This window comes from Heptranchias perlo, chromosome 21 (genome assembly GCF_035084215.1).
Source record: "Heptranchias perlo isolate sHepPer1 chromosome 21, sHepPer1.hap1, whole genome shotgun sequence".
Taxonomy (NCBI): domain Eukaryota; kingdom Metazoa; phylum Chordata; class Chondrichthyes; order Hexanchiformes; family Hexanchidae; genus Heptranchias; species Heptranchias perlo.
The window spans coordinates 25136854-25162053 of NC_090345.1; the positions used below are offsets into that span (position 1 = coordinate 25136854).

The following is a 25200-nucleotide window of genomic DNA, read 5'->3' on the forward strand; positions in this document are numbered from 1 at the left end:
AAACAGGCGGAAAGGGCCAGATCCATGAGGTGAATGCCTTTAATGCATTGCTTATGGGCCTAGAGGAGCAGGAGTGCTTCACCCAGGCCCAACGAGCTCACTTGGCCGACAGGGACCCCATGATCGGCCACCACTGCCCCCACCTTGTGTCGTCGCTGGCTAACCGTCCCCGGTCTCTGGTGCTGGCTGACTCCTCCCGATCTCCGATGCTGGCTGACCCCAATCCCCGATGTTGGCTGGAACCCCCAATGTTGTCCATGTCCCTCCACCTCCCCCTCCCCTCACCCCTTGCGATTTTTTTTGCAGTGCCGATGATCCCTCTCCCGCCCCACTCTCTGATTTGCATTCTCCTTTCACTGCTGTCAGGCAGCCAGCCTTCCAATCTGGCTGCCTGGCACATGGGAAACCCGGAAGCTCAAATATTCACCTTCAATTGAGTTGCAATCACAGATTGTGATGCACTCAATTCGCTTCCGGGTTTCCCACGCGAATATCTGCAGAAGCATGGGGTATCCAGCTCCGAGTAAAAATCATGCCCATTATGTTGATGTAGCACCGCTTGGTGTGACACGATTACAACCTGTGTTGAGCATGTTAAAATAGTTCCTGCCAACTTAATTGTGAAAGCTTTAGGTTTCGCCTAGCACATTGATAAGTGCGTAACTAAGAACGGAACTCAGTCTTTTTTCATCTCTGAGATCTGTGTTTGAACATAACTCAGTCACATTAGATCATAGTTTCTTCCCCTGACTGTTCTAAGTGAAATGAATTGAGTCATTTTTCCAACCCATTGCCACATGGTGCAAAATTCTTTCTCTTCTTCTCCTCCTCCCCCTACCCAGTTTTGTCACAACTGGTACTAATTTTGTCAAGCTTGCTTAGAGAAGCTATAAGTAAGCTGTTTAGGGGGGGGGGGGGGGAGGGGAAGGAAAAGTCACATTGATTTTGTGTAGGAAGTGCTCAAAGAACATGTAAATGCTTTGAAGGCAGATTAGGAATAACTTTCAGATCTTCCTTTACCAGCACTGCAACCACTCTTCCCAATTTTATTAACAGGAGATTTAACTTTGATGAAAAACCATCAGTTCGTGTGCAGCACAAATGGAAGAGAATTGCTAATTGCGAATTGCTGTTGAACAAAGGGACAACTGGGAGAATTCCCATAATTCAGAGAAAGCTGCAAGCCCAGTGAAGGGAAGGGAAGGGTCACGACAGTGAGCCCTATTGTCAGGACTGAATTACGAGGCAAGGTTAGCAAAATGCAGACTTTCCTACCTTGAAAGGAGGTAAATGAGAACAGACCTTTTATAGGCATAGGTGGTACTAAGTGGAAGAAGCTGTTTAATCCAGAGCACTATTTAAAGTTAAACCATAATTGCAGGGCAAGGGGTGTAGATACAAACCAGTAAAAAGCATGTTCAGGACTGATGTGGGGAAGCACTTCTTTTATGCAACGAATGATTACTCAGAAGCCAACTCCAGATATTGGAGGCAGAAATTCTGGGATCATTTAAGAGGCAGTTAAATACTGCGGAGAAAGGATGACCTAGATGGGTTGAATGGCCTTTCGTCTGTGCTTTTGTGATGAAATTAAAATCAACAATACAGTGAAATAGGAAGAACACAGCTTATGCAAGGTCTTGTTTTTTTTAAACTGAAAACTCCATAATTCCTTTCTCCTACAGGTTGTCTTTATTAGTTGGTGAAGCTTAGTTTTGATAAACAGTGGACATTTTTCATTTTGGTTGAAATGGGCACTTAAGCATCTGAAACCACAATAATCTCTTAATGTAAAGTGGTCATCAACACCAGAATGTTTGACCAGTTATGCGTAACAATGAACAAGGAGTTTCTGCTGAACACTCAGTCTTGGTTAGAACTTTTCTGGTTTGGCATATTTGTTAGGAAACAATTTGTTTTTTTCTGGTAGATTTGACTTGTTTACATTGTGGCTGTGGGGAGTCGATGTAATTTTGGTGCAATTTCACAGGTGCATTGTAAAACCAGTAGTACAGACCATTACAATTAAACCTGCTATTTTTCCACATGATGTTATATGATTTTTTTTGCACTCTCTGGCACTTTCTTTCTGCTTTCAGCTTGTGTCTGCAGCCTGGTTTAGTTCATAGGAGCATTCAAAAAAATTTGCTGAAACTTGCCACATTTTAATTGCATGATTACATTTCAACAGTAAGCAGTCTGAAAATTACTGTTGGTGAATAATGTAATATTGACAGAGGGACACCAGGGAATGACTTCAACTGAATGGAGTAAGATCGTTAAATTATGCTGTGGATGAACTTAATCTATAGAATGCTGAAAAATGCACAAGGTCAACTTGAACCACATCTGGTTTTGAGAAACTGCTGATTACAATCAGTTACTTTTGCCTGAGGTCTGAGAGGCCTCAATCCTACATTGTTATACTTTGCTATAGGAACAACTTTGCGCCAACTCCATACGGTATTAACCTGGAAACGCTGGATCGCATCACTGAGTGGAAAGTGGGAATGTACTCCATTGTATCATCATTCTTCACTTGCTGCAAATGCACAAAAATTGCTTGAAGTTATTATAGTTTAAACTGACTGCACTACAAACAAAGTTGAATAAAAAGCTTGTTTATTAGTATGACTATATTTTCAGATGCTTTTGTTAAAAGTTAGCTCCCATTGATATTCATAGAGAGTTCAGAGTTTCATTGGTCAGAAGAATACTACCTTAGAACAGTCGTATTGTAATAAATTACTGTACTATTTCAGTGGTCTTTTCATATGTTCTCCAGTAAGTTCTTGGTGCACCAATATACTCTGTTAAAGATGGTGCATCAATATACTGCGCCAATGAGGGAGCACCAATATACTCTGCTAAAGATGGTGCACCAATATACTCCGCTAAAGATGGTGCACCAATATACTCCGCTAAAGATGGTGCACCAATATACTCCGCTAAAGATGGTGCACCAATATACTCCGCTAAAGATGGTGCACCAATATACTCCGCTAAAGATGGTGCACCAATATACTCCGCTAAAGATGGTGCACCAATATACTCCGCTAAAGATGGTGCACCAATATACTCCGCTAAAGATGGTGCACCAATATACTCCGCTAAAGATGGTGCACCAATATACTCCGCTAAAGATGGTGCACCAATATACTCCGCTAAAGATGGTGCACCAATATACTCCGCTAAAGATGGTGCACCAATATACTCCGCTAAAGATGGTGCACCAATATATTCCGCTAAAGATGGTGCACCAATATACTCCGCTAAAGATGGTGCACCAATATACTCCGCTAAAGATGGTGCACCAATATACTCCGCTAAAGATGGTGCATCAATATACTCCGCTAAAGATGGTGCATCAATATACTCCGCTAAAGATGGTGCACCAATATACTCCGCTAAAGATGGTGCACCAATATACTCCGCTAAAGATGGTGCACCAATATACTCCGCTAAAGATGGTGCACCAATATACTCCGCTAAAGATGGTGCACCAATATACTCCGCTAAAGATGGTGCACCAATATACTCCGCTAAAGATGGTGCACCAATATACTCCGCTAAAGATGGTGCACCAATATACTCCGCTAAAGATGGTGCACCAATATACTCCGCTAAAGATGGTGCACCAATATACTTTGCTAAAGATGGTGCACCAATATACTCCGCTAAAGATGGTGCACCAATATACTCCGCTAAAGATGGTGCACCAATATACTCCGCTAAAGATGGTGCACCAATATACTCCGCTAAAGATGGTGCACCAATATACTCCGCTAAAGATGGTGCACCAATATACTCCGCTAAAGATGGTGCACCAATATACTCCGCTAAAGATGGTGCACCAATATACTCCGCTAAAGATGGTGCACCAATATACTCCGCTAAAGATGGTGCATCAATATACTGCGCCAATGAGGGAGCACCAATATACTCTGCTAAAGATGGTGCACCAATATACTCCGCTAAAGATGGCGCACCAATATACTCCGCTAAAGATGGCGCACCAATATACTCCGCTAAAGATGGCGCACCAATATACTCCGCTAAAGATGGCGCACCAATATACTCCGCTAAAGATGGAGCACCAATATACTCCGCTAAAGATGGCGCACCAATATACTCCGCTAAAGATGGCGCACCAATATACTCCGCTAAAGATGGCGCACCAATATACTCCGCTAAAGATGGCGCACCAATATACTCCGCTAAAGATGGCGCACCAATATACTCCGCTAAAGATGGCGCACCAATATACTCCGCTAAAGATGGCGCACCAATATACTCCGCTAAAGATGGCGCACCAATCCACTATGGGAAAGATGTGTAACAATATACTACGCTAATGATTGGCCATCAATATACTACGCTAATGATTGGCCATCAATATACTACGCTAATGATTGGCCATCAATATACTACGCTAATGATTGGGCATCAATATACTACGCTAATGATTGGGCATCAATATACTACTTTAAAGACTGTAGTAAGTGAGCTCAGAACCAGATGTTTCCAAACCTGAACTTGCTTTTGGAAAGTGTCATTTTCCCACTGGAAGTAATACTACCAATCACTCCAATTTACTGTACTATGCATGGACAGGGCCGCTAGATTATGGTGATTGACTAAATCAAATTCTGCTGCTAAATGAGATTCTGGAATTTTCACCATATTTTGGGGCTCACATTCCACAATTCTGTATTTATTAATTTATAATTGGGGCCACTGGATTATTGATGACAATAATTGTATGGGATTACAGAATATTCAGGGGCGCTTATCATTCTTTTGGGAGTCATATGTGATTCTGCAACTTTTCCCATGAAAACTGAGACATCGGCTGAGGTCTAATAGCAGGCTGCCTGCTTGCCCACCCACTCTTCCTTGGATGGGAAAAGCATGGGGAGAGGAACATTTTTTTATGAGGAGCTTATGAGAAAGAGTTTGCCTGATTTTAATTCATTAGATTATATGGCTGCATTTTTGTCCTTGTAGGATCGTTCTCTTATTTATCAAATATGTACTGTTTGCCAGCAAGGTAAATGAGTGTCTTTGTTGGAAAGAAAGTAGATAACAGAAGGTTGGTTGAAGGCCTAAACAGTATCAAGCATCGTTACTTCTATAATTAGTGAATTGCCTTACAGGCTAGAAAATGCTGTAACGTTAGCAATCATGTTTTCTGTTTGGTGTGGAATCTTTGAGTACTGGTGAGGCCGAGCTTTCATTTTACTGATGGATAATTCACACTTATCTGTACATCAGAACAACAGATCGCATGTGGGAATTATCATTTAATGTCCAACGGTATTTGAGATATGACTTGAAGTGGTTGAAAATCCCTCAGGAGACATCCACACATAGAATAAGCTAAATATTTCATCAGTGACAAGGAGTTCTAGGTGCTCTGTCATGAGTGCAAAAGGCAGTCATAATTCGCTCGTTGCCGCAACGGACATGAGTTGTGGATTTTTCAGACTTCTTAACAAACTGCTGTAACTCACTGTCACTGGTAACCTATATAAGAAAAATGTAATTTAACTTGGAACATTTGTTCCCTTGAAGGATGAACTAGTTGTAAGCTACAGTTCCTTTTAGTTGCCTTTTATCTAAAGGTATTTTATTCACAAGCTCAATTTATTTTATTGGACTTTGTTTGCTGTACATTTCTATGTGACTAAATTTAGCAAGAACAGCTAATAAATTTCTGACATCCAGAGTACTAGCCACAGAACATTACTTCTTAACTCCTAGAGTGACCAGTCCTGCTTCCCTATTAATCAAGAAGCTGCTGTTTACTTTTCCCATTTCCTACTTTTATTATAGGCTGGTCACACTGCCTGTCACAGATGTTCATCCCGTTAGATATTCCTACCTACCCTGTCAGCCTAAAAACGTATTTTATACCTTACTTTTGATGACCAGAGCTTTTTATTTCCCCTGACATAAGACCTTTCGACCTCTATCTTCTCACCAATGATTTTTTAAATCCTAAATGATTTGGGAATAATTGCAGTGCCTTTAGTGATTATTACCCTTCACTGATAGTAAATCACTGAACTCCCCTGAGGCCAGAGTCCATTTTTGTACACGTCTGCCACTGTCTGTTTCGGCAAGCACCACTGCTCACATGCAGCTGTATTTTAAGCAGCATCTGCATGTATCTGTCCTTCCTTTTTTGGGTAGGCGCATGGGATGAAATATCTGAAATTAAAATGCTGCTACTGCTGCTGTTCATAAGTTAAAGGTGATATTGGTAAAGTGGGGAAACCAGTCTGAACATGTAGTTAACTGACTACCTTATTTGCACTTCAATCTGTTATATCAAAACTGTATTTCAAGACAAAGGAGTAGAATTTCTCTGAAGGCTCTCCTGATTTACCAGCGTAACTTCAGCAGAAGATGGCTGAAACCCTGGAGAAACAGCATAAATGGCTACTTCTGCCATTTCTCTGGAGTTTCCTCCCAAATTATGGTGGGAGATCAGGGGAACCCCATCGAAATTCTCCCCCAACACCTTCAGTGAATACCTTTTTTTCTGGCTGGTCGGTATTGGCTACTTGCAACTTTGGTTCCACAGACATTGTCTTCCGGACTTTGCCCAAATGACCTTTATTGATATGTGAGCTTTGATGGTGAGTGCTGGTAAATATTCAACTGCAGAAGGCATCATAGCTGCGTTAGATCCTCTCCTCACCTCATGTTTACATGCATGAACTTCCAACAGGAATTGCTGAATAGTAATTGGGATGAGAAGCTCTGCCCACATTTTCCCTCCTTGACCCAGAGGTACAAAAGCCAATTATATAATGCCCCCCCCCCCCACCAAACTGACCGGCTAACTCAGTACAGACCAGTGACTGAATCTGGAACCACCCTGATATGACTACAATAACTTGTGAGCTGGTTGGGGGCTTTAAAGAAAGAACTTTATTTAGTCAACATCTGCAGCTTTATGGTTTTGGTTTTCCTTCCTATGCCACTCCTCTACTGCTCTACTCCTCCTGATGGTGGCAACTCCTGACTGGGTACAATATAACCGTACTTGGATGAATTACTAAGAATGGTGGTGACCTTCTAGTAACTCATCCAAGTGGCCGTTCTTCATGTCTGAGGTTTGACTTGTTTTTAACTGTAAGTTCATCCCAGCTGAGTGATCACTGTCTTTCCTTGGTGTCCACTATCCACTTAAAAGAGACCCCCTAACTGGGGACAAACCACACGTTGGCCTTTCCTCCTGACCAGTGGATTGGTCGGCTGGCTGGCTGCGAGTGGTTCTAATTTTCTTTCCGACTACTTTTCATAACTTCATCTACTCCAGTATCGTGATCTGTTACAAAAGGTTTCTTTTCAAAATTCAGCTTTCAAATTTTTCAAAGTCTTTACAATGCAGTGAATAAAGATTTTGGCTGATTCTCCACAAAATTCTTACCAGAGCACTTAAGAAAGCAAGTACCTCTGATTCAGTCTTTTTAAACAAAAAACTGTGATCTGCGGTCTAATATGATGAGTACGTACAAAATAAATGCTACGTCAAAAGAAATTAAGAGCCAAACTGCTGATATTTCTACTTGTTGTCTTGAAAATCTAAACTGATGGAAGATGCTTTTCACAAATTGTCTCCTTTTCAAATTTTGCTGAAAACTGCTAAGTTTACACTAGCTTGCTGCATGTAACTGTCCTAAAAATAAAATGCATTATCTAATCAATTCTGCAATTTTCTTGGTTTGGGCATAGGATATGCAAATCCATGGAAAATTACATAGTAACAGTCTTCATGACATCTTGCGTCTGAAACTCCTAAAATAGGTTCTCACTTGCTTAACAAAAGGTCTAAATGTACAATTATGATCCTTTAAATTAAGACACAATACTGTGGAACAGACCAACTGATATACAGAATATAAAAAAGATACCATTCAAATTGCTCCCCCGGTGTTTGTGATTGAATTAGACTTAATCTTTAGTATCTAATGGCACTAGCATCAGTGGATTAGTGTACTTGTGTCATGAATAGTTTTTAGTGATTTTCATGAATTAAAAGATCACCTAAATATTATTCAAAAGGCTGCTGTGGGAATTGCATAATGCATTTTAAAGTATTTTTTTGCAAAATTCTAAAAAATAAATCACTTGTATCTGGCTGGCTGTGGAAACGGAGATAAAAAATTTAAATGAGGTCCTGCCATTAAATTCGGCAGGACCTCTGCGTTACCTGCATTTCCAGGTTTCCCGGCTGCTATTTCCGCCCCCCCCCCCCCCCGCCTCCCTGTAAATTTCGGGGTCTTTGGTGCTGAAGGAGGGGTGCAAACTTGATTGCAGGGTTTTAAACAGGGAGAGATGAACATGGATCTGCCTTAGCTCAGTGGTAGCACCATTGACGTGAAGGCTAAAGGACGTGGGGTCAGACCCTACTCCAGGACTTGAGCGCATAATTTAGGCTGACATTTCAGTGCAGTACTGAGGGAGTGCTGCATTGTCGGAGGTGCGGTGTTTCAGATGAAACATTAAATCGAGGCCCCATCTGACCTTACAGATAGATGTAAAATATCCCATGGTACTATTCAAAGTCAACTCTAAAGAAACCCTGCTTACCCACCCCAACCCATCGCCAAGAAGGATAGTCGCTCATTGGTTAAGCAACTGACCGGCACTAATTGAAGCCCTCAATAGGTGGATAGTAGGAGCTCCTCACGAATGGCATGATAAGCAGCACGACTAAGAATAAATGAGTGCTTGGCCACCATCTGCCTGACCAAGGCTGGATACACACCATACCCTATGGAATATTGGTTTCACCAGTTGGTGGTGTGGAGCTTCAGCAGTAGCAGCCTGCCTTTCTGCAACCCAAATAAGTGTCGGTAAGAGAACTGTTTTGGACATGTATTATGGGATTTTGCTGTCATTGAAGAAAATTGAGAAATACCCAAGTGCCTCTTGCCCTTCCTCAACATGGACCTGAAGGACTATGTTCAGGCTGACGTTGGCAACTATCAGAGCCCCCAGCTACTGATATAAATCAAAAGTTGGAATAGATAACTCTTACATCTTCCAACCAATGCCTTTTTAGGCCACACAAAGCTATGATACCACTTGGGGGACACACGCCACCATATTCCAATGTTTAGTCAACTGATAGGTAGGATAGAATAAGTCCCCAGGTGAATTTGTTAATACGATATCTGCAAGAAGGAATAATGCAAGACTTTCAAAAACTCTTACAACAGACATTCCAGGTCCATCCTTTACAAGGTCATGCACTATATTGAAGACATCAAGTAAGGTGGATGCTTGTGTATAATAATCTCTAATTTCTATTTCAAGAAAACGGTTCATTGAGTCTCTCATCCACCCTTGCACTATTCTTTGAGCCACAGTCCACATCCCAAGTAAAATCCAAGATTTAACCCTATACTCCCATAGCTTCCAGCTCCTTTGTGAATGAGGCTCTAATGACATTTGGCTTCATAGTTGGCTGCTGCAGTTAGTTAAAGTAATGTGCCTTGAACACTCAGTATGCAGTTGCAATTTGGTTAAACCAAGAGTGTAGCATTTCTGTTGACTTTGGAAATGCAAGCCTCGGTGCTAAGGAAATTCTTCAATGCCCAGTGTGTATTTCTTTGCAACATCTCTCACTTCCAGGGACTCTACTGGATCACTTTGCTTGGAATGCTTTTCGTACAGTCTTGTCTGTTTCCATTTTCTTTTGTAATGTTGATGTTTGATATGTACATGACATTTGTTTTTGGAATGAAAACTGAAGTATTTTGAGCCCATGCCACTTTAGACCAGACCCACCTGAGGCTTTTTTTAGTACTTCTGCCAATACGTGCTAGGAAAAGTAGAGTTGGATTCTCAACCTACACTTTTTTTAAAAATGTAAGCTTTCTACAAACGTACGTGCACAAAAATAAATTTTGGGCCCGCGGAGAGCTAGGACTGTAAACAGGATAGATCTAATTTGTCTGCACCAAGTTTGTGCATCAAGTCTTAATATAAACATAATTTAGTCTTCTCCCTACCCAGACATTTTAGAGAAGAAATGTAATAAGAGTATGACCTATATGCAGTTTCATGTAACAAAAATGATTTCCCACCAGTTGACTGTAATGTGTGAAATTGCATGGAAGTGGAAACTTTGGTTTAAATTCAGTTGAGCAAACTGCATGGAGTATCTTTGAAACAAGATTAGGAATTCCTTGTTTTGTTGAGTCCTCTTGATTTCTCTTATCTCACACATACGGGCACACACATTATAACTGCCCATATTTCAGGTGTAGATTTGCTCTGTGTATGTAGTTTTGCAGTCAGTGTTCTATTCAGACAGCATAGCATGAGCCTGATAGTTAAGCTCTTTGGCACTTCCATTCCCAACCAGAAGGTTGGACTGCTTTCACTCTAACTTAGCTGAGTTTTGTCTGTCCTGGGCAGGTATGATAAAGTGCTTCCCAGTGTACCGTAGATGGAAATGGAGATATCAGCTAGACTTCTGGATTTTTATATTTTCTGTATTCTCAAATTAGCCAAGCTTCTCTCCCCACCCATTCATTGTAATTGGGTAAAACAAATATAGCATATTGTCCATCTAACCAATGGTGGAGTGGAATAGAAAGAAGTCAACAAGCCTGAATGTTCTCATCCTCCAGTTTGGAGGAGGGATGTATGTTTCCAAGTAGCTACCATTCACCACTCCTAACCCTGATTATTGTGTTATACTGTAGCTGACACCTATTATTTAAATAAGACTGTTGGTACTGAAATCAAGCCTCTGTGACCCAGAAGTGATGCAGTTGAGATTGTTCTTTGTTCGCCTACTTCCTTCCTCAGAATACCACCACAGTAAATCTCAAATTTGTGTTTTTCCCTAGACAAAAGACACTGTTCTAAATAATTGCTGGATCCTACAGTTATATTCGAGTGAATTTTTGAGAAAACTTATTTTTAATTCCTAAGAAGATCAGGGCTACTTTTTTCACTCTTTACAGATGAATGCCCAAACCTAGTGATATTGTATTTTCTCCGTTTTAGCCATCGGATTGAAGTGCCAGTGGGCACAGTTGTACTTCTATGTTTTGCATTCATGCAAAGTGGTTTCAGGTATACATCGGTACAGAAATTGGAGATATAACTCTTGTCAACTCGCAATCTGACACCTGAGCACACTAGAGCCAAGAGGTGTCAGTCCCCTTCAGGAGGCCATCTCATTGCTTGGATTTCTCAGCTTGTGATGTGTAACCCCAGTCTGGCAAAGAGTCACAGAAATCCTGAACTTTCCTCAAACTGCTACATTTTTTGGTTTGAAAGGTTTATTTTGAAATTGTATGTCTTTTAAGAATTCAGATTAGTTTACTTTTAAATAATGTAGCTTTTGAAATTCATATTTTTGACTTGATTGCTGTACATGTGCTGATTTGGTTTCAAAACAATAAAATTGTAATTTAACTTTTGAAAAGCTTAGTGTACATTTACAGCCCACCTTTAGTAACCTGCCATTTCCTTGTGTCTTGTACATTCCAATATCATCTTGTTCAATGACAGTGTTCAATGTCAGCCAATTCGTCTTGGTGACAGTTCACATCTAATATGTTGAGAAATGCAAACACATCAAAATAATCTAATCTGACATCAATTACTTCATTCCTTTTTCTGACAGGTCATCATGATCGGGGATGATATTGTGAATGATGTAGGTGGTGCCCAGCAGTGTGGCTTGAAGGCTGTCCAAGTAAGGACAGGCAAGTACAGGTTAGTAGATTTACAGATCTATCCTTCATTATGTAGGAGTCTCCACAGACCTATTAAGAATGGCTGCACCTCTGTGGGTTTAAATGCCAGCAGAGAATCACTGCAGCGCACCCCATTTCAACCACACCAGTGGGTGGGGAGCTTCATTGAAGGCAGGAGGGAAAACTGGCACTTTCCATAGAGCCCAGACTACTGTTTGTCATTAAGGAGAATCTGTGTTAGAATCATAGATATGGGACCAGAGAAAATCAGAAAAAAACTGTAGGCAAAATGAAATAACCTTTATTAATATCTATTCCATTGCAATCATCTATCAGCTTTTTAAAGGTTGGCAGTTATTATAGTGCAGTCCTGTCATGTGGAATGGAATATAGAGGAGTGATAACACTTTTTTTACATTTGGCAGTCATCTGGTGACTGTATAGACCATTGTAAAACTGCATACTGACAACAGGTGGTTTATGCATTACAAATGTCATGAAGATAAGTACAGACAAGGGAGGCCATTTGACCCAGTGAGCTCATCCTCCTATAAAACCTACAATTTATGCCCCCCCAACCATCACAACATCTAACTGCCTCTTGAATAACTCCAGATTTTGCCTCTACTGTGCTACACAGAAGGCCATCGTGGGTATTATTTATTCTTTGTGCAAGTACTTTCTGACATTAGTCTTTAACATGCCTTTTGCCAGTTTACACTTTTATCCCTTTGTTTTGTAGTTATGGTTTGGCTTGAAATAGTGCTCAGTATTGACCTTTTCTATTTCACTTAGCATCTTTACATATGCGTCCTAAATGTCCCCTTTCATTTGACTCCTTTCAAGGTTGAAGAGTCCCAGTTAGTCCTTCCTTTCCTCATAACTCCATCCTCTGAGAACAGGGATCAGCCGTGTAACCCTCTTCGGCACTGCTTCCAGTTGTGTGCAGGTTCCCCTTTTGTGCTCTTTCCCGAGGTGGTTTGGTGATGCCTTGTGCAAAAGTGCCAAAGGCCCAGTACACGGGCTAGCTCAACACCAAATTGACCTGCATGCACGGAGCACCTTTAAATATAAATATGGGCACAGAATAATTTTTCTTTTGGCCTATTTATAAAAAGATAGGTTAATTATGTTGCAGTGGATAGTTTTAACAGCTGAGCAAGCTGTTTGACATATTTTGCATTATTTTGACTGGATTTGGGAATTGTTGCTCTCCAAAGGCCACATTTCTGAATTCTTTTTAATTTGTATGTAAACATGCTGTCAGGTTGAATGAAGAATTTGGTTTAAAAAAAGAAGCATATAGCATATTTAATTAGAAGGTAATTTTTTTTGAAGAATGATTCTGTTTAACATCTAGTCCAGGATTCTGATACTCCAGGAAGCAATGAGGGAATTGATCAGTATAATTGAGACCACAGATAATCAAATAATGACTACTTGGGTGTACCTGCTATTCCAGTTAATTCAGTCATCTTTTATTTGAAGGGGGAACTCAAATTATCCAATAATTTGAATTAAGCAATTCAAATAAAAGAACACAAGAATTATATTTGCACAATTTCGATTTGAATTTAAGATTATTCAAATTAAGCTACTTTAAGTTAAACCATGCAGTAAGTCCCTATTCTTAAGTATTTCACATTTGCAGTAGTTGACCTGTTGGCAGACTATTTAAAGTTAATCAGAATGATTACTGGAGAAGTTTTGTGGCTCTGAGCTAGCAAGTTTTCTATAGTGGAGTTGCTCTTTACAAGCCCTGGTTCCTCCTCTATAGCTTTCCTGATGCGAGGCTGTACTGCTGCTGCACGTTAATACATTGGCTTTAATGGCCCAGAATTTCCTCAAATGGTGTAACCAACAAGTTACACCAAAATTTATGCTGCTCTTGCTATTGGCAACTTACGCTAACATTTCTTGAGAATCTCATTAGTGTACGCCGGAACTAACTTAAAACAAGCAGGAATCAGCATAAACAATCGGGACCCGAGGAAAGCTTGGAACTTATGTTATATTCCTTTTTTAACGTATGAAAACGAAAGTTTGAAGCCATCAAACCATCCTTTATGCACATTAGGCACAGCATGTTTAAGAAAATGCAATCGTGGAAGATTTTGATTTTTAATGTAACTCATTCTGATGAGTGCCAGAAGTTTTCAGCGGAGGTTTCACTGAATTGGTGTAAAAGATGGATGAAAACCGGGCATAGCATAGCAGTGGGTGCAAGTCACTTATGCCCAAATTTCCTCAATCTTTTGAGGGGAAAATCAGCATTACGCTGCACTCACACCATTGTTTCAGCGCAGGTTTTCAGGAAATTCTGGGCGACTATTTTTGTTAAGTATTTTTCATCTGCTAATGATGTGACTTCTGTTTGTGCTTCAGATACTGCAGTTTGTTGAACCATTTGGTTTGTGTTTTAACCTAAAGTCTTCCTGTTTTTACAGTTATGTTTCTGTGCTATTGTTGAACTACTGGAAGATATTAGACTACCTCTAGGTGGTGCTGTGAACTGCAAATATGCTGCTGTGAAACATTCCTGAATAACTATAATACGATAAATTCATGACATTGCCCATAATTAAACCATCACCCTTAATTTATGTCCTAACCTGTTCATGCTAAATTAGCTCTTACATCTAACTATATCTGTAATTGGGATATTTTGAATCATGATAGGCGTGAGGTAATCAAGACAAATCCTTCAAACTTGTGTTTGAACGGCTGCAATATATAGAATTAAATGAAGTAATGTCATTAATGTGAGATTTAACATTTACGCAGAAAAAGGCACTCTCTGTGGATGTTAGTCAGAATTCAGAGCAAGTTAACACAAAATCAAGGTTCTCACTTACTGCTTCAGTCCAACAAAGTGGGAGCCCTGATTTATCCTAACTGTTAATTCTCTTTTTTTAAATCAGCTGTGTATCTGACATGTTTGTGTGTCTGAACCAAGTTACTCAAATCTACACGTGGAATTTCTGTTTTGAGTGTACATTCACTCTCCGTAGAGACATTTACCTAAGTTTGGAGAGCCCAGGCTCAGTGTTCCCTAAGTGCACGCAGATGTACTCCTGGAGTTTAACTTGGTTAGAACATTGCAGCCTACGAGTACAAAGCACTGGTAAACTTCCTGCTGCCTATCCAGCTAGCACTACCCTCCTACTCATTAACACTTTGGCTTGCAGGGTTTTCTGGGGAGAAGAAGAAACCCAGCCCCCAGTGACGGGTGTACTTTCCAGATTCCATTAGGGAGCCAGTCGGCTGGTTAATCAGCAGCACTGTCCTGGAGAACTGTAAATGTGCCTGAGTTGACTATTCCTCCTTGATACTCTGGGTTTGTCACTGTTCCCAGTTCTGTTTGGTTATTTCTCATTGCCACAAATGCTACTGAGCTGACATTGCACTAGGTGTCTCCCTTGGCTTGTTTGAAGTTAGTCTCGGCCTGCTTAGTAATTAGTTGAACGTATGACCAAATAAACATTAAAAAGATGGTCTTTTACCTGTTATACAATAGCCTTGTCCTAATCGAATAAATCCCCTCACTGCTTTGTTCCACCCTATCTCTTCTACCTCCATAACTCCTCATGAACACTCCATTCTTCTGGCCCTGGCCTTCTGTGTATCCCATCCTCTTTCTGCCTTGGTCTCTCTCTCTCAACTTCCCTAAACCTTCTGCCTGTGTCTGTCTTGATCTGTCTTTTTCTCAGTCTCATATTTCTCCTTTTTTTAAAACAGAAACCTTCTTAAACTCATCTCTTCAACCTATCTTTATCATCCCTCCTAATCTTTTCCATCCTGGCTCAACATCCATTTTCATTACACCTATTTGTGAAATGCTTTGGAATTTTTCATATATATTAAAGGTGAATCAATCATTGTCACTGAGGTAGCAACATTCCTCTTTTCCTGGCTCCTTCACTGCACTGCCAGCTCGTCTCCACTTTATTTAATGTGTACTTCTAATTTAAAAAGAAATTCCAGAAAGGAGTAATAAAAATAAAACTTTTTAACTTGTGGGTGTGAATAACTCAGGCCTGGGACTCCAACCCATTCGAGTCAGACAATAAGAACTCTGATTATAAATACAATATTATTGTGTAGTAGCATAGAGCTGAAACAATTGCTACTTTGAGCATTTTTAGAGCGTACAGATCTGTACTACAACTCTTTGATCTAATTAGTATAACTAAAATGAAGTGCAACTGAGAAGCACTGTTTGTGTATAATTTTAGAATCATAGAATCTAACAGCGCAGAAGGAGGCCATTTGGCTAGATGTGCCTGTGCCGGCTCTTTGAAAGAGCTGTCCAATTTAGTCCCACACCCCAGCTTTTTCCCCATAACCCTGCAATTTAGTCCCCTTCAGGTACATGTCCAATTGCTTTTTGAAAGGTCCTATTGAATCTGCTTCCACCACCCTTTCAGCTACAGCGTTCCAGATCTTAACAACCCTCTGTGAAAAAGTTTCTCCTCATTTCCCCTCTAGTTCTTGTCCACTATGTTTAAATCCTTTCATGGCATTTCCTCCCTATCTCAAAACTCCTCCAGCCTTACAATCGTTCCTCCTCAAACTCTCCGTCCCTCTGACTCTAGCCTCTTGTACAACCCCCAACCTTTCACCCCATCATTGGTTGCCCAGGCTCCACACTCCGGAATTCCTCTCTAAACTGGTCCATGTTTGCACCTCCCTCCCCTCCTTTTAGACTCTCTCCTTTAATCAAGCTTTTGATCACCCCTTGTAATATTTTCTCCTTTGGTTTGACAGGCATCTTTTGATTATGAAGTGTGTTGGGATGTTTTTATATGTTACAGTTGATATAGATAACACAACAAATAAAAATATATATATCCTTCAGATAATCTCAATTCCTACATATGGAACACTGCCCTAAACCTGTTGTAATCCCAGCACTGTAAAGCTCATGTGTTAGACATTTGTGCAGTTAGATACTTTTTTTCCCAACATCATGTCTGACTCTTTGCCGTGACATAGGCTTCTGCTTCAGATCTGGGATTGGGCCAGTTCACTGCAAGTGATTTGAATCATCTGTCTTTTCATTCTGTGCAACATTTAAATTTAAACCAAGTAATTCAAATCTCTGAGCACAGAATGGAATGATATACTGCACACTATTTCAAAATTTTAATATTGTATAGAATAATTAAAAATGGACCTCCCACAGAAAAGTGTTTTTTCACCTTTTTGTGGCAAAGGAACGTTCCTGGGTGTTTCAGGGCTCTGATTTAATTAACGCAGTTTAAACTTTGTGCAACATGTCTGCCTCATTTTTCTTTTGGCCTGAGATCAGTCCATTTTTTAGTTAGATTAGCTCTGCGGACGGGCCTACATGGCGATTTCCATGTTGAATCCATTATCTGTCATTCAGCTAGTGTGTGCACTATGACTCCATGACATTACAGCACATTAGATTAATATCTGACACAGAGAAAACAAACTGAGCAGCATATGTATTTTTGTAAGGATCATACATCAGACCTTCCAGGGTGTCGATGATCTTTGTGCTGTCAGTGAAGAAAAAGATAGGCCACGAAGAGCCCCAACACCCGACTGTGGGCATATGGTTTTTGACATTTCATCTTCCCAAGATGTTAAAATGTAGTTGGACATTTTATATTGGTTTGTAGAATTAAGTGAACTTTGCATGCAAGCTATAAAATGTTTAGTCTGTAATGAGGTGGGTATCTGGATTTGATCAAAACATAACTCAGTACCATTAGATCCAAAAGTTAAGACTTCATAGTTCATTTTGAGGATAAAGAAAAATGGGAACTTGCATTGAACCAAATATAAAGGCACAATTTAGCACACAATCCCTGATTTATTTTGAAATTTGTTGCTACTGGATTGTCTCTTTGTTTTAATGAACCTCCTGGTATCTTCCCAGGCAAAAGATGTGGAAAAGAGGGAAGAATGGTGTACAAGGAGAGAAGGGAAGGGTTTTGATTATTTAATTATTGCTGTAATTTAATTGTTTGCCTTTGGTTCAGATGTTTGGGATATAATGAAAATACTATTTTTTTAAATTACAACTGCACATGCCATGTTGCAACAATGACAGATCTGATGTTCTGAAATCTAATTTTAAAAACACTACCCATTCCTAATTTTTAATATTGTGCAGACTGTATGGCCATAGCATTATCACTGCATGTTCATGTTTAAGTTCATTTTCCCTTCCACTTCCCCAAACCTACCTCCTAGCTCAGGTACACCAGTTGCCCTGGCTGAGGTTGCCTAACTCGGTACCGAGTGGAAATCAAACCTAGAACCTTCCTGGTGTATGTAGTTCAGTAACATGCAATAGATTGTGCCATATGGGGGCAGGAACTATTTATTTAAACTAATTTTATATTAGATTGCACTTTGTGCTCATGAAGCTGAAGGATGTTGATGATGGATCCCATATTCTGCTATTACCTCATCTTAATTGCCATCAATATGTGTGTGTCATTCACGTTTGCTGACCTCTATGTTTGTATCTTCATATGCTCATCATGATGTCTTGTACGGAATGGTATCTTTCAGCTAGGGAGGATTCCCTCAACAGCAGATTGCCATTTACCAAAAGCCCAGTGTACTGCAGCACTTCACAGCAGGGTACATTTGGCTCTCAAATTGATAGCCAAATAGTTTATCCACTGTTGAAGTTATTATTACACTAAGTGACAATGCACACAAAAAAAACTATTCCAATAGACATCTGATGGGGTGAACATAATGTTAACATGAAAAGCTTTGTTTATGTGGAGGCACCTACTTTGGTTTTAGTATTGCTCCAGTCAATTTGACTTACTAAGCTAACTAGGTTTAACTTTGTCTCTCTACTGTCCTATCAACTAATTTTTAATCACATCATAATCTTGGTGTCCTGTAATTTTGCAATAATGCAGACCATGGGAATCTGGGAAATCTGAATAGCCATTCAGCCCCAGAATAGTTAACAATTGCATAAGCAATGCCTAAGACTACTGATCCAATTACTAGATGAGTGATAGATATAGATATATATCTATAAAATCTTTTCACCAAAATTTTGTGCTTCATGGGAACTGTAACAACCTCCATGAGAATCCTACTGATTTTATTTAGATGATCAGAGAACTTAATCTAAAATGCAAAGTGTACAAAGTCAAATATATCCCAAACGATTGTAGTTCTCAATTTAGGTCATAAAAATATGTTGTTGCTGTGATATTCCAGATTACATGAACACTGTTGTGGCAACCAGTACAGCATCTTTTCTCTGCACTGTATTACCCCAGTGTCAATTTAGAAAATGATCACCTAGCTCTTGAATAATCCAGCCCCTGTTACACTGGAATTCAAGCCATGAAGGCTCCTTCATGTAAACGAGATAAAACTTGAATGTGCTGCAGATTAAGTCTGGTCTTTTATCTTTAAAACTCCACATAACATGGGTTGCACTCTCTTCCGTTTTTTTGCAGTTTTTTTTAGCAGATTGATTTAATTTTTCAGGATTATTTAGTATGTCAAAATTAGTTAATTGGTGCATGGCTGTGAGAGCTAGGTTAAGTTGAGCCAGTCTAAATTATCATCCCAGAGAATAGATAAATCTAATTAAATAACTTGCAATTGAATACATCTGTTTTGTAAACCTTTTCTTGTGAATTGGCTACTGCCATTGTGTTTAAAATCATTCTACTGTTGCTGAATACAAAAGAGCAGCCAGTGAATTAGGAAAAGTAGTTTGCTGCTTGTATTCATTCTTCTTCTGGCTTGGTGTGTCTAGGCACTTAGATGAGAAATGATTTGTTCGCTGACATGCTTAATGAGTTCAGTTGGAGTATTGACCTTTACTGGAACCATGGGACGATGAAGTAGGCCCCTTAATTGCTGCACTTCCTGCCTGCCTGCCCTGCTGTAGCCATAAAGGTAGCCTTTACTTAGAATAACTGTAGACTGAGAGCAGAACATAAAGTACAAGCGAGGTTAGTCTGTTTTGTTTCAAGCAAATATATTTAATTGGGATATTCCAAGTGTATATAGAGTTGGTTGTGCAGTGGTTGGTCTGGGTCCATTACAAGGATGCTGGCTATTCAGAATCCATTTGTAAACACACAAACAGTGACAGACCACATGTACCTTTTAATTTTTTTTCTTCTGGTGTCCATTTATAAAACACAATTTTAAAGCTGCCTGTTGTTTTTAATATAATCTTTCTCTAGCATGATGTCAAGATAGATTACATAAGGTAATTAGTAATTATAGGTACATAATGTCAAAGGTGCAAAATTACAGAAATTTTCTGGTGAATGTTCTGATACAAAACAAATGTACATTTCAAATGCTTGTGAAGCAAAATAGGTCAAAGTACAGACAGGTTCGATATTTGTGTGTGTGTGATTTTATATATTCCTAAATTCTGAACATTTTATCCTGTTTGAAAGGCAAGTCATGATATGTGCCAAAAAATTTCAAGTTGTATGTTGCAGTTTATTTGATGGGCCTCTGTAATAGGTCTTCATTATCAATATTAGTGTTGCTTTCCATGAACAGGAGGGAAAATAGGTTGGTTATTTAAATGTGCATTTACACTGTAGTGATAGCATCTGGTTTCACTTTGCACCAACACTAATGTTTTATAGTGTAAATCCAGAGCTGTGGCTTTGCCTGACTCTGGAGCAAAGAAGTGTGAGATTCCCTCCTAAAGTTAGGCCCTGACTCGGCATTTCCACTGCAACTTCAGCATCAGTGAACAGCAAAATGGCTTCACACTAACACTACTGTTGCAGCGTAAAGTCATGAGTAGCAATTTAGCCTCTTTTAAGGCACCCACATGTCTTTGCCCAGCCCTGCCCTGCCCTGGCATTCTTTGTTTTAAGAGTAAAAGAGAAACCAAGACCTTCCCTAAGCAGAAGCTGTTGTAAAATGTTTATTACATAAACATTTAATAGTTATTTGTCACGCAGTCATTGAACTGAGTTCCACTTTTATTCAGAGGTTAGATGCTGTTCTAACCAATAGAATATATGTCAGTAGCTTTTTCAAATTAGTTTTGCTGTAGTTTACCTCGCACAACAGACCCTTTTTCTCTGAATTAAGAAGGGATTTCCTGTACCTCTGTACCAATTTTATAAATGGGTTCAGAACTAAATAATGTCATTATCCTTGAAGCATGCGGAGTAGCGTTCAGCGAAAATGCCATTCAGCGCAGGAAATGATTTTAGAAATTATAAATATATAGTCTTACTAACAAACCTAATTGGAATGGTTCACAATTGATATCTGATTTTGCTTTGTGAGACAGTTTAATGTCGAATATCGTATTTACTCCTTACCTTTCCCAAGTTCTTGTTTAACTTTTTTTTAAAGTAGCTTTGTTTAATGACCTGCATTTTCCCTTCTGTTGCCCCGCCTTCTGTTTGAAGTTGATCACCTCTAAAGCACTTCCCCCAGCCTGCAGAGCAGCCAAGCAGACTCCACCTTTTTAGTGGCTCTCATTGCCGTATAGCACACTTGGCAGCAGGCAGAGGAACATTCATTTCCCATGGCAAACCAGCTGTAGGGAATTCTGCAATCTCTTGCTATTTTTGGTCCAGCTCCACACTTACTATATATTTCATATTAAATGTAAATCTGGTTGTGTCGAAGAAATGAATGAGTGGATCTGCAGACATTCAAGCGGTTCCATGTTTTTATGCTGTAAATGGGATCGCTGCAAATTCTATCCGAATAGGAATTGACTAAACTACATAATTAATGGTGGATATACTAGGAGTAGAAATGGAGTGCCACTGTATTTCTTAACACAAAAAAGACACAATTCATGGTGTCTAGGATACAGAAGAAAGAATGAACTTGCATCAATATAGCGCCTTTAACATTTTCCTGATCTCCCCCAGCACCTCACAGCCAATTAAATACTTTTGAAGTGTACTCCCGATGCCATGGGACATTTTACATCAACCTGAACAGGCAGCTAAGACCTAAGTTTAACGTCTATCTGAAAGATAACACCTCCGCCAATGCAGCACTCCCTCACCACTGCATTGAAGGGTCCACCTCAATTTTTATGTGCTGAAAACTTGGAACTTGAACCCACAACCTTCCAACTCAAAGGCAAGAGTGTCACCACTGAGCCAAGCTGACACTCATGAATGGACTGATTTCCGTTCCCCAATGTGGCTTCTGTTTACATAATGTGTGCTATGTTTTTCCTTTTCCCCATTAGTCTTAATGGAATTATACAGGTTTGATAACATTTTACATTTTCTCACATGGGACATTTTTTCATTCCTCCTTTGTCTTCCTCTCACCTCAGGAGTGGACTAGCTAAATGGAAGAAGATAGCAGTGAGGGGACTTGGGTTGAGATGAAAAGGTATTGAGTGGGATGCACCAGAGGTGTGTCCTGGGAGATTTCCTGTTGTTTGCATTCTTAAATGACCTGGATTCACAATGCAAGATGGCTAAAATCAGTGCTGATGCCAAGCTAGGCAAACTGTGGAATCTGAAGATGTGATGTGGAGATGCCAGTGATGGACTGGGGTGGACAAATGTAAGGAATCTTACAACACCAGGTTATAGTCCAACAGTTTTATTTGAAAATCACAAGCTTTCGGAGGCTTTCTCCTTCGTCAGGTGAGTGTGGGATTCCATGGAAGGTACTGCATATATAGTCAGAGAACAATGCCTGGTGATTACAGATAATCTTTCCAACTGCCTGTTGTCAAGGCAATCAAAGGAGTCGAATAGTGTTCAGACAGAGAGACACCACACACAGGACCACCGAATACACAAACGGTCAGAACCCAAAGGCAGAGAGAGAGAGAGAGAGAGAGAGAGAAACATCCGAAAGGAAGAGAAAGAGAGAGAATGATCAGTTGTATTAAAAACAGATAACTCTTTTTTTCGCTGGTGGGGTTACGTGTAGCGTGACATGAACCCAAGATCCCGGTTGAGGCTGTCCTCATGGGTGCGGAACTTGGCTATCAATTTCTGCTTGACGATTTTGCGTTGTCGTGTGTCTCGTAGGCCGCCTTGCAGAACGCTTACCCGAAGATCGGTGGCTGAATGTCCTTGACTGCTGAAGTGTTCCCCGACTGGGAGGGAACCCTCCTGTCTGGCGATTGTTGCGCAGTGTCCGTTCATCCGTTGTCGCAGTGTCTGCATGGTCTCGCCAATGTACCATGCAGACACTGCGACATCCTTTCCTGCAACGTATGAGGTAGGCAACGTTGGCCGAGTCACAGGAGTATGAACCATGTACCTGGTGGGTGGTGTCCTCTCGTGTGATGGTGGTATCTGTGTTGATGATCTGGCACGTCTTGCAGAGGTTGCCGTGGCAGGGTTGTGTGGTGTCGTGGACGCTGTTCTCCTGAAAGCTGGGTAATTTGCTGCGAACAATGGTCTGTTTGAGGTTGGGTGGCTGTTTGAAGGCGAGTAGTGGAGGTGTGGGGATGGCCTTAACGAGGTGTTCGTCATCATCGATGAATGTTGAAGGCTGCGGAGAACATGGCGTAGTTTCTCCGCTCCGGGGAAGTACTGGACGACGAAGGGTACTCTGTTGGTTGCGTCCCGTGTTTGTCTTCTGAGGCGGTCTATGCGATTTTTCGCTGTGGCCCGTCGGAACTGTCGATTGACGAGTCGAGCGTCATATCCTGTTCTTACAAGGGCATCTTTCAGCGTCTGTAGGTGTCCATCGCGTTCCTCCTCATCTGAGCAGATCCTGTGTATTCGCAGGGCCTGTCCATAGGGGATGGCCTCTTTGACGTGGTTAGGGTGGAAGCTGGAATCTGAAGAGGCAGCCAAAATCTTAATATGCTTGCTAGGGTTTACATCTTGGTTGATCAGTGGCAAATTAATTTGATTATGGACAAGTGCAAAGTGCTGCATCATTGAAAGTAAAATATATAGAGATGTGAGCTTTGTGGGTGGAACAAAATTGCCCAGGGAGCGCGATGATGGTGAAGTTCAAAGACGCTTAAGGGTGTTGGTTGACTCATTCACAACCACATCCAAATAGTGCAAAATGGCTTTGCGGCCAAATAAGTTGAATTAAAATCCCCAGAAGCTATCCTGGAGTTATACAGTGTTTTGGTCAAGCCACATGTTTGCATATAGTCCTGGTTGCTGACATCTGGGTCTAGAGGTGGTGCAAGAGAGTAACGGGACTGATCCCTGGCGTGGGAGGGATGAGCTGTAAATTAGGACCTTTTTAAAGTTATTTTTTGTTGCTGATTTTAAAAACCTTAGGTTTTATTTTCAGGTGTTTTTCAGTTTTTATTTTTGGCATCAAAACCTAGGAGAAAATCGAGGCGAGGGGGAAATTAGAGCCCCAAAAAACTTAGGTAAATATGGAGAAATTCCCTAAACCCCAAGAAAACCAGCTAGAGACTAACGAGTTGCAGTTACACTAAATGACGACCCACAATTATTTAGACGGTTTACAGACTCCATTTTTATCAGCAATTCCAAAAGTAATGTGATCATGCAAACTTGTATTAGAAAATATTGTCAAGCAATCTTATCAAGGCTCTTCAATGTACGTTTTGACTTTACGGATGGAATGTTAGCACATCTCCGGACTTGCTTTTTGGCAGGAAACTAATGGGAAATTTTAGGGGGAGATGTGGGTTCCTCCAATTTGGGAGGAAATTATATTTTACTGTTTCATCACCTGAAATAAAATCCAGCAATTTATCACTGAAAATTGGTTTAAAAACTATTTTTTAAGGTCCCTTACTATAAGGGCTGATTATACACATGTTGATGCTGTTAAGCCTTCAGGGAATTGTGGTAGAGGTATATAAAGTGTTGAATACAAAAAGTTAACCTGGAACAGCCACTTGCATTTATATAGTGCTTTTTAATATAAAACTTTCTTGAAGTACTTCAGAAATGGAGGTAACTAGGGCACCAGACACCAAGCTGTGGAGGGAAAGATTTGAAGGGGTGGCCAAAAACTTGGTCAAAAAGATGAGTTTTAAGGAAGTTTTTGATGGGGGAAGAAGGCAATGGAGGGGTTTAGGGAGAGAGTTACAGTATTTTCAGATACACCAGAGACAAGAGAGCATAGGTACAGATTCAAGGCTAAGAATAAGTTCATATACCAGTAATTATTTTTAATGTGGTATACAGCTGGAATAGGTTATCAGAGAATCTCTGGCCAGGCCATTGATCTCACTTAAGAAACCATTAAATTTTGTAAGGGATAGACGAAAGGATTGGTATTCTGGAACAATGGCATCAAATGTGTTAAAGGGTCGTCTTCATCTGAACCTATGAAGAAAAAGGAAGAACTCACATTTATTTAGTGCTTTATTTTCTCTCGGTGTCGCAAAGAGCTTCATATCCAATCAATTACTTTCTGCACTTTATTATGCAGTCATTATTATGACTGCATAATAAAGTGCAGCAAGGTCCCATAAATAGCAAACGATATGAATAAGTTTATCTGTTTTCTTGGTGCTTGAGGGAGC

At 40.2% G+C, this 25200-nt stretch overlaps 1 protein-coding gene across 3 annotated transcripts in view; it reads left to right on the forward strand.

Annotated features, from left to right (window-relative positions):
- The window catches only part of lhpp (phospholysine phosphohistidine inorganic pyrophosphate phosphatase), a 96923-nt gene that overhangs the window by 40992 nt on the left and 30731 nt on the right, over positions 1 to 25200 (forward strand). The window contains exon 6 of one of the 3 annotated variants that reach the window (XM_068002726.1): positions 11663 to 11754. The exons of 1 other annotated variant lie outside the window; for it this stretch is intronic. In XM_068002726.1, the coding sequence (XP_067858827.1) occupies positions 11663 to 11754 (92 nt within the window). The remainder of the gene's footprint in view (positions 1 to 11662; positions 11755 to 25200) is intronic. One more of the 3 variants, XM_068002727.1, reaches the window with a different exon arrangement.